Source organism: Patella vulgata, chromosome 9 (genome assembly GCF_932274485.2).
Source record: "Patella vulgata chromosome 9, xgPatVulg1.2, whole genome shotgun sequence".
NCBI classification, from domain to species: domain Eukaryota; kingdom Metazoa; phylum Mollusca; class Gastropoda; family Patellidae; genus Patella; species Patella vulgata.
In genome coordinates, this window is record NC_065887.2 from 19,539,979 (window position 1) to 19,550,613 (window position 10,635).

Genomic DNA, 10,635 nt, shown 5'->3' on the forward strand with positions numbered 1-10,635 from the left:
AATCATTGATAAAAAAAAGCACGTGCTTTAAGTGTCTGAAGAAGCGCCGTCATGTGTAAGCGAGAGTCGTGGGTGGGGTGATATCTTCCACGATAAGACCTTAAACAATCAACCCTGCCATTTATAGTGTAAATGTTAGAATCAATTTATAATTTTTAGCTATCGATTTTTTCACAAAGGGAAACACAAAGCATGTTTATAAATAGGGCTTTATAGGCATAGACGTGTAAAAATCACCACTTGGATCTTCCATATTTTATTTTCAAGACATTGTAAAATTCTGATGAACAATAAAACCATTACATATTTGATTCAACTTTGACCGTAATGAAAATGCAATTGCCGCAACTCAATTTTTGGCGGCCTTTCGCCATAGACGTATATAAATAGGCGAGATATTTCTATATTTGTACGCTTTCGCCTTTAGCGGTATCTGTTGCCTATCCACCCCTATAATTTGAGACCTACTTGAAAAACACTCAAGGGGTAATCTAAATCGCTGGGCTTAACTAAGGGAGCGCTTGTTATTTCTTGATTTGGGAACATTGAGGGGTATAAACGTACAACAGACTGTGCGCCATTAAACGACGGAAAAAGAAGTTGGCAGAAGATAATCCAAGAATTTACTTAGGCTTCAATATGTAAGTAATGACAAACACATTCCGAAATTGGTCCCTCCCTCAATCAAGTTACATGACAAACATGGCTTCTAAAATAGAGTTTTTATTTCTTTGAGTATTTCCCCGCGAATACAATGTTTTGAGGGGGATTTGAATCAAATCTTTGATAGATTAGTTTGAATATGTTTTTAGAACAAATATGTCATCAAATCATGCACCCAATTTTTACGCGGAAAGGCATCTTTAAATTTAGTTAAAGATGCATAACGTAAGAGCTAAATCTGCCCAATGTTGGCCGTTATTTTGGCTTCAAATATTATATAAACTATTATTTAGAAATTTATTAACATGACAAGCCCATAGTCAACTCTAAAGACCATCAGATTGTAGATATTTCAATGAATTAGATAAATTGGATAATCGAGACATTCTCTTTTGTACTGTACCGTGGCTACGATAATAAACAATCTATGCTTCATCTCTTAACATTTATAACTTCGCTCTAAATAAAGTAATTCGAATGAAATTTTCAATATTCATTTTACATTATCTATTTTTGAACTATTACAACAAGAACGACCACCTCTTTATCGAAATCTTCCATAATGCACTTAAAGGCTCAATACCATTCTTGTTGTAACTGAATAATATGTCCCAATTTTTATTCTGGTCAACAAATTGTACTATTTTAGAATATTTCATTTAATTCATGATACAAATTTCATCTTAACACACCTTATTTAACAATTTTGAAAAATTCAACATAATGGTTTGAAACGTCTAACGTAAACCTTTTCAAATGAAACTTCGATTTAAAAATATTTTCGAACCCTCTGGACAAGTAAAATAGGATGTAATGGATAATTTACACAACAGGTAGGACACTTAAGCATCTAGTACTTAGATAGAGATATTATTTATTTTCTGGAGCTTTCAAGCCAGCAAGAGTGTTATTGTCCCTTTAATGTTCCACCATTAACACAATGCATCTATGCAGTATTACTTGATATTTTTGTCTTTCTTGCTCGCTTTTTGTCTATTTTTCTTCAAAATGGTTCGGAGCAGTAGTAATCAAATCCTTTGTTTGAACTTTCCACACTTGCTTGACAATCTGTGGATTCGCGTGTAGCCCAAAGCGTATCTGTTACAGAAATGGAATGAAATTGGATGGGACTCTATCTGCACCAATCGGGATAAACAAGCCATGTGCCGGTCATGTAGTATGCTGTTGGGAAAATTGTTCTGACAGCATCGTTTCGACCTATTCTTTTTTGATTTTCATCTCTTAAGGGCTCTTATACGTGTACACCAACATGTGCAAGGGATCTCGAATTTTGGTCCTATCCGAACGACTAGACGCTGGTCATGAGAACTTTTTCACAGAACAAAACTGGTGAATTTTGTATGGAAATCTCTTAAACATACTTTCTTTTCCCAAGCAAAGAAATACAAGAGTTATTACTCTTATACGTGTACACCAACAAGAAATACAAGAGTTATTACTAGCCTTGACAATGAAACCTGTCTGCAATTCATGGAAACGCCAAATAGGACGGCGTTTCAAAGGAGCCCATTTTGAGTGCACCCTAGTGATGTAAATCTAATGGCACCAATGGGGCTAGTCTTCGTCGAATTCCAACTGTACACGGAACCTTGGTTGTTCGTACCATACGAAGGATTGGAAGCTGTACCTTGCCAGGCCCCCCGCCCTTCACTACTGATGAGGAAATCCCAGACCAAAACGGAGACAACTTACAAGTGAGCGAGTTTCTTTAATTCACTGTGTTACATGGCTCACCGTTGTGATGGCTTTATTCGTACATATTTATAGAAATATATATACAAGGACCTAATCAGATAGGGGTGGCAACCACGACAACCCAGGCCGCTGTCATTACTGACTTTCAAATTTGACAAAAATACTTATTAAACAGGAATAAAAACAACTCATTTTTGACAACAGCTTCACAGTGTATGCTGATGGAGTGTTTTAAGTTTTTTAAATGGAGTTATTTCCCTTCCCACACAGGCAAATACTTATAACTTCGTATACAGGTAGTAGCATATTGCCCCCACTCACGAATTTTGAGGCGATTGATAGATTTGATGCCAGTTATGGGTTCTTTACAAAAGAATCCCAAAAGTGGAAATGTTGGTAGTTTTTGTTTTCAAGATTATTTAAAAGCTGAAATTGAAACTGGCACACGTAATGGTCGAAGAACTGAACTACACAACACGTAAATTGTCTAAATTATAAGGGGCGGATACAAGATTAGTAAAATTTACACGACAGGGTTTTCAAAATTTGTGTCAATTAGGAGACCTTTCACCAGGACACGTGGAATTTATATAGAGGACGGGGAGAGGGACCAAGGGCGGGTGGGGTTGGTGTGCTGCGCAATAGACGGCCACATTTCAATCGGGGCGTGTAAAATAAATAAACTAACAGGTTTCCAGACTGGTCAAATACGATGGTCCCTATCTTCATGCGGATGCGAATGAAAGAACTAAGGTAAACAACCGGAATCGGTGACCTAGATAAATGAGTCACGTAGGAGATTGGCTGAGCTGCTTCCAACCATAGAAACAAGCAGCGAGTACCCGAGTATACATGTCAACGTTCTGTACTATTGCAATAATAAAATAAAACCAAGTACGAACAATCCAAACCATAAGACAGAATTTTAAGTCCTAAAAAACGTTATAGGCAAAATAGTGTATTCAAGCAAAATAGTGTAATCAGCAAATGGACTGCTCCTCGTGTACAAAATTCACGACAAACAGTGGTAACAGGTGTCCGGAAGAGAAAGATATGTTAGCCATCATCACATTCCACAAGGCAATGCCAGGGTTACCCAAACTCACAGGGATAATTACATAAAACAGGACTTGCTTTTCGTTCAACAAAATCTTTTTATTTTAGCACGTTCAACAAAATCTTTTTATTTTAGCACGTTCAACAAAATCTTTTTATTTTAGCCAGTATCACATGTAATGATGTATTAAAATATTGCACCCTGAGATTTCTAGTATTCTTCACCTTCCTCCTCGTCTTCAGCATCTGCAGAATCAATACCAACCTCTTCGTAATCTTTCTCCAGAGCAGCCAAATCTTCCCTAGCCTCAGAGAATTCACCCTCTTCCATACCTTCACCAACATACCAGTGAACGAAAGCTCTCTTGGCGTACATCAGATCAAATTTATGATCCAGACGAGCCCAGGCCTCGGCAATAGCGGTGGTGTTACTCAACATACAAACAGCTCTCTGTACCTTAGCTAAATCACCTCCTGGTACAACAGTTGGTGGTTGGTAGTTGATACCGACTTTGAAACCAGTTGGACACCAATCAACAAATTGGATGCTTCTCTTGGTCTTGATGGTCGCAATGGCAGCATTGACATCCTTTGGAACAACATCTCCTCGGTACAACATACAACAGGCCATGTACTTTCCGTGACGAGGATCACATTTGACCATCTGGTTGGCTGGTTCAAAACAGGCATTGGTGATTTCAGCTACTGAGAGTTGTTCATGGTAGGCTTTCTCAGCTGAGATGACTGGAGCATAGGTAGCAAGAGGGAAATGGATACGTGGGTAGGGTACCAAGTTAGTCTGGAACTCAGTCAAGTCGACGTTTAGGGCACCATCGAATCGAAGAGAGGCAGTGATAGAGCTGACAATCTGCCCAATAAGTCGGTTCAGGTTTGTATAACTTGGCCTATCAATATCTAAGTTACGACGACAGATATCATAGATAGCCTCATTATCAACCATAAAAGCGCAATCGGAATGTTCCAGGGTGGTGTGGGTGGTGAGGATAGAGTTGTAGGGTTCAACCACGGCAGTGGAAATTTGAGGAGCTGGATAAACAGCAAATTCTAATTTGGATTTTTTGCCATAATCAACGCTTAATCGTTCCATAAGGAGAGATGAGAATCCGGAACCGGTCCCTCCACCAAAACTGTGGAAGATGAGGAAGCCCTGGAGACCTGTACATTGATCAGCATTTTTCCGGATTCTATCTAGTACTACGTCGACGATTTCTTTACCAATAGTGTAATGACCCCTAGCATAGTTATTGGCGGCATCTTCTTTACCAGTGATGAGTTGTTCAGGATGGAAGAGTTGACGGTATGTACCAGTTCGTACCTCATCTGGAATATAATATATAACCAATAAAGAAACTATAAGACAAAAATAGTGACTGTAGAGGGGGGAACAAATAACTGCCCTACACATATTGCTTTACAGTTTAAGGAAACGAACAGAATGATTCTCGGTGAACAATCTTAAAAGATTAAGTCAACAGGCAACGAAACACCCGTGCATACGCTAAGTTTTCCCAGCAGCTCAAGGCCTTTCGAAGTTTCATTTTTCATGGGTAATGGGATCATTTAAAAGACACTTAACCTGATCCGAAATAACTAAAATTTGACCAACTCCTAGTTCCTTATTGAGCTAATATAAACAGAACGTGTACCGGTAATAAGAGGTTAGCTGTTCCGAGTTATTGGACATCAATAGGCGTCTTTGCCCCATGAACATAAACCCTACCAAGCACTGTCAATTGATATTAAATTAAGCCACTTGAGCCCGTCAAAGTTTTTTCTAAGTGATCAAGGGCCATAACTGACAGTAAATACTGGAAAGCCTTCAGTTTCCATAAGCACCAGTCAGTTCCCAAGTTCAATACAGCGACGGTTTAGATATGGAATTCGTATTAGAAAAAGATGACGCATCCTTTTTATTTTTCATTTTGCGGGAATCACCGAAGTGTGACAATTATAATGCTATATACAATTTTTAACATACATACCGACTACAGTGGGTTCCAAATCGACAAAAACAGCTCTTGGTACATGTTTACCAGCTCCGGTCTCAGCAAAGAAGGTATTGAAGGAATCATCTCCACCTCCAATAGTCTTATCTGATGGCATCTGACCATCGGGTTGGATACCATGTTCTAAACAGTACAATTCCCAACAGGCGTTGCCCATCTGAACACCAGCCTGGCCGACATGGATAGAGATACATTCACGCTGAAAAATACAAATTAGCAAATAAGAAACATGACTCAACTCAATGTTAGTAGCCTCCTTAACTATATTCTAGCACTTAAGATTGACTGATTGTCACTACGATATGTTAATTTCCCACACGAAAACAAATATAGTTCAGGGTTATAGTTCAGAGCGATTGTATTTGATCGTACAGTGAATGAAATAAATTGTAAAAATATATTAATAAAAGCTCAGATGTAGATAATAAACCTGGATGTGAAGATTATCATCCCCGTAAAACGAACACACGTGTTCATTATGGCATGCATCTGGCCTTTAAACAGGAAATAACTTAACATGTTTATTTGTACATGTCAGAATTATAACAATGAGCACTGGGAGCTACCGACAGAAAAGTGGCCATAAGGTCAGTTTAAATTCATATTTTTATATCCGACTAATTGTAGTATTTAGTAATGATGGAAAACTATAAAGATGATCTAATCTTGTTCGGTTACAATTGGAATTAAATATTTAGAATTTAAAAATAAGCGGTAGTAAATACAAATAGTGTATGGTATTTGAAAATCCCGGGGTTTCTTTTAATTATTCAAATTACTGACTGATGGTATGACTAGTTTGTGCAGCTTAACCCGTGTTTTTAAAGACAAGACTGGTTGCTGCAATTCTAGTGTACAACACTCGTTCTTCTCCAACGACAAGAAGGTGTGTAGTTATTTTGAGACTGGGCGATGGACAAAAAGATGAAAGGGCTGTTTATTTTATGATTAGTTATTTATGTCTGGAAAAACAAGATTTATGAGTGATAGGGTAGATAAATGTCAGTATAATGTCATGACTAATCATTTAACCATAGTCACCCGCACTAAGAGTATTCTGACGTAGATGTAGAAGATAGTATATACAACAGCTCAATGACTACCTCTAATGTCCTTGTTGTTTTCCTACTTGGCTGCTAAATAATCAAGCTACATTGTTATGATCGACAACTTGTAAATGTTCCCCAAAACGAAACGGCATTTTTGTAATTCAGATCACTTTTTAATGTACTTCTGTTCCCTTTAACAGGACCTAAGGAAATTGGAGAAAATACCGAATTCGATAGTTTAACTTTGACGAAATTGGACTTGAAGCACGTTAAGGAATTAAGAAACGGTCTATTATATTTATTTAGTCATACCAATAATCCCCGACCTTTTTTTATGAGTTCACGTGAAGATTTGTCAGTGCTTAGGCCACAAGGGGTGGTTAAAATCAATCAAGGAGACGTCATAAATCAACGTCATTATATATATAGTAAAGCTTTCAATCCGATCTTACATTAATAAGCTTGAGGGTTGTTGGATGAATTAGGATTGTTTGGTTTGAACGAAATTAAAGACTCCTAAATATGCGCTATAAATGACTCAACAGGGTGTGGAAACGAAGACCTGTACATCTCGCAAAACCTTCAATACTAGATTCCGGTTAAGCTTTGTGTCCATTATGACGTCCTGAAAAACTTATTACTCGTATTCGTTTAGAAACCTGTAAATAGTCACGATAATAAGGCAAACTTAATTAAAACATGGCCGATGGCATGTTCGTATGCGATATGTGAATGGCGTCTGTGTATAGTTAGTTTAGTACCAACAGGTGGTACGAGTAAAGAATGCGTATACAGTATAGATCGTGGTGGTTATATTAGTTTTATCAGCAGCAAGCGGGTTATTTGACTGACTGTGGTATTTAGGTTAGTGACATACAGTATATGCTATTGTACAGATGTATGTACTTGTATAGGGTAGATATATGGTAGAGTTATTTGGCTTTGAAATGGGACTTTTTGACATAATGCTAAGAATTAACAAGTTTCAACCAGATCCAGGAGACTCTACAATGCATTATTGTCCAGGAGTCAAAGCTGACCAATTTTTTGTTTTAACACTTATACAACCGAGGTATCTAATATGACCATTGATTAGGGTGGTGTACAGATTTTTAAGTCTAGTCTCGCAAGCTAAAGTCTTCAAATTAAAATTTTGAATACGCTTTAAACGGTTGAGAAATAGTTTAAGCCAACCAAACAAGCCTTCGCATTCTTGAAGTACACACGGCAAAATTTATTTAAATTGGGATTTTCGTCTAAACGTCTTAGAAGACGGTGAACTAGAGTGTCGTTTAAAATCCACATTTTAACCGGTTGGTTCTGGATCGTAATTTAAATATTGACTTTAACTGCACAACGAGGAAAGTCGTGTCTGGGGTAGTTTAACCTTTGGTATATATATTAGGGAAGGAAGTGAAAATAGACCGGCTTTACAATATGAATCACGTTGCCACGCTCTAATACTGTATCAGGAAATCTACAATATCAGGACTGACATTACCAGAATAACAACCTATTGATGTGATACGTTATAACATTAAACAAGTTCAACTTAACTTCACACCCTCATCTACTACTTAAGTCTTGTGTCTTATTTAAGGTTCAAACACACATTCAAACAAGACCATGTCTGGCTACAATTTAAAGCCACCACGACTAATTAAAAGGCCCCACGGTCCACACTCACATAATCAAGTAATGTTATTTATTATGGTTACCACGAAACCCTATTGAACACCGGGGCCATCTGGTCTTAACACAACCCATAATTGAGACACAGAAGACCAACTTGTCAGCGATATTAATTATGGAATTAACAATTCAATGGAGTTATTGATGGTGATAGTAAGCAGTTTATATACCAAATTGAAATATTTAACCCAAAGTTATCTTGTGTCATCAATAGGAAAGGAGCCAATTTGTCCGGGAGAGTAGGATGTCAATAAGATGTTTGGAGAGTTGCCAAAATTCCTATTGCCAACGTTTAACATAATGAACGATATTACTATTATTATTATTATAGCGCGAATATTATATAATTCATGAGAATATTTTCAAACGGACGATTAAACTTATAATTAGGACTATTTAGCATTTTTTATAACCCAATAACAATTTAGTAAGGATAACAATGACGTTTTAAAAGTTGTTAGTCACACACTCCACGTCAGCTTTTCATCGCGCGCGCTTTGCCAGTCCGCCATTTTTAAAGAACAACCACTTGTTAATTAAGGTCACATGTCAACATTTTCAGAAGACGAATAACTTTCAGGAATAACGACAATCCTCGATTTAAATTGACCCAAACGGTCTGTATATCAACATTTGGTGTAGACTAAATTCTAAAATCGAGCTAAAGTACAACTGACATTCCACCACGGTTTAAAAGAATGATGGCGCAACCACGTGACTAACCGGTTAGATAACAGGTGGTTGAAACAATGAATTATACTATCATCATTTTTTTATTTTAAAACACGGAGGACGAAAATGAAGAAGTCGATATGAAAAGATGAAGTTCATATTACCATCTTGAAGATGTGACATAATTGAGGGTTTTATGACAAACCATGTTGCTGAAGATGGAGGACACGCCCTTTGAAGATGAGCTATTTTGTCGCATACGCAGTCTAAACGTTTACAAATAACATAATATAAAACAAGTTGTTAGGATTTATAAATAATGAAATGAAAAACTTACCATGATTGATGAATTTACGTTTTTAGCAGACGAATATTCGAGGAAAGTATAAAGAGCTTTGCACGAATCTCACACAGACGATAATGTGTCCAGTGAGCCTCTCGCAGCAGTAAATGGCGGTAGATGTTCAACACAGTCGGTATATTATGTTGACCTTGTGACGTGTTACCAAGGCAATGCTTTTATTGGTGGAAAAATATAACAATCATCAAATCATCGTGAAGAGAACACGAGCAGTCCAGTAGTTAGCTGACAGCTATGGATATCTGATCATTATTTGTTTAACTCGCGCATGTTTCAAGCAAGTGGTCGCCGATATACTAGCTATTTTAAGAGCGAACCTAATGGGGGTGGGGGAGACCATGGGATCAGAGCACGGGGTCAGAGCACTTCCGACTCCAAGTATTCCTTTCTACCCACGTATGTAAATAAACTAAACTAAACGGAAACAAAATAATGAATTTATTTGACTAATTAGAATGGTCAGTGGAAATTGGAAACTGGAACTATTGACGACTATAACTTTGTAGCTACTTTTGTATTGGAGACTATTTTATTTATCCATTTTTGAAATCTCTTCCTTGATTATAGGCTATAATCTGACAAGAACACTTTGAGGAATTAAATTTTTACAGATGCTCATTCTGCGAAGTAAGCTCTCTAAAGTCATGGATACGAATTCTGACACCGATGGACTAGTTAAGGTAACGTGAACCATAAAGTATTTTGGGGGGTGGGGTAAGGGTTTTGAACATTTTCAATGTGCAGTAAAGCCCAATCTGATTAAAATACAGGTCCTATTTCGTTTCGTTTTTTATAGGTAAAGTTTTTGTTTTACTTGTCTTTACAACACTAGGATCTGGAAGAGTTGTTATATAACAGGCGTTCTAGTTGATGTGAGGAATTAGCCAATGAAACGGTCTGTTACAGCGAGTTCTTGGCGTGCTCTGCACGGACCTGTGCGTAAACCCCCAGAAACGTCAACGCTTAATGTCTGACGTCATAGGTCAAAAGCCGCTCGTATGACCACTGACGCGACCTCCCAGTCTGCATGTAGTGTAGGCCATCGAATAGTATAAAAAAAACGAAACGAAATATAGATCTGTATTTTAATCTGATTGAGTAAAACCTGGCATCAATCGTGAAATATAGCAACGTCACCAATTTTGACAGAGCCCCTTTAAGCAGTATTATAATGTTGAAATGAAATGGAATGGGGTTTAATGACCTACTTTTCTCCACCAACCGGGGCTAATGAAGATTACATATGTCATTCAGTGTGCTACGAGGTAAATTTCTTTTTACGTGCACCCAGCGTGCTCGCGAGACCTAGGTTTACGCCCCATCCGAACGACTAGAAGCTGTTCCTATCCCCCCCCCCCCACACACACACACAAACATACATGCACACACAAACATCACC

General features: G+C 37.6%; 1 protein-coding gene across 1 annotated transcript; it reads right to left on the bottom strand.

The window, feature by feature from the left end:
• Positions 1–3,513: 3,513 nt before the first annotated feature.
• LOC126832005 (tubulin alpha-1 chain) lies at positions 3,514–9,371 on the bottom strand. Its single transcript, XM_050562688.2, has 3 exons — positions 9,213–9,371; positions 5,439–5,661; positions 3,514–4,776 (listed from the first exon to the last, which is right to left on the bottom strand). The coding sequence occupies exons 1-3, from the start codon at positions 9,213–9,215 to the stop codon at positions 3,647–3,649; spliced, it is 1,356 nt and encodes a 451-aa protein (XP_050418645.1). The 5' UTR covers positions 9,216–9,371; the 3' UTR covers positions 3,514–3,646.
• Between the last annotated feature and the right edge of the window lie 1,264 nt (positions 9,372–10,635).

Excerpts from the sequence above, each read along its gene's own strand:
- LOC126832005 (XM_050562688.2), bottom strand. Across the intron at positions 4,777-5,438 it reads TTTGGAACCCACTGTAGTCG|ATGAGGTACGAACTGGTACA; the intron begins GTATGTATGTTA and ends ATTATATTCCAG.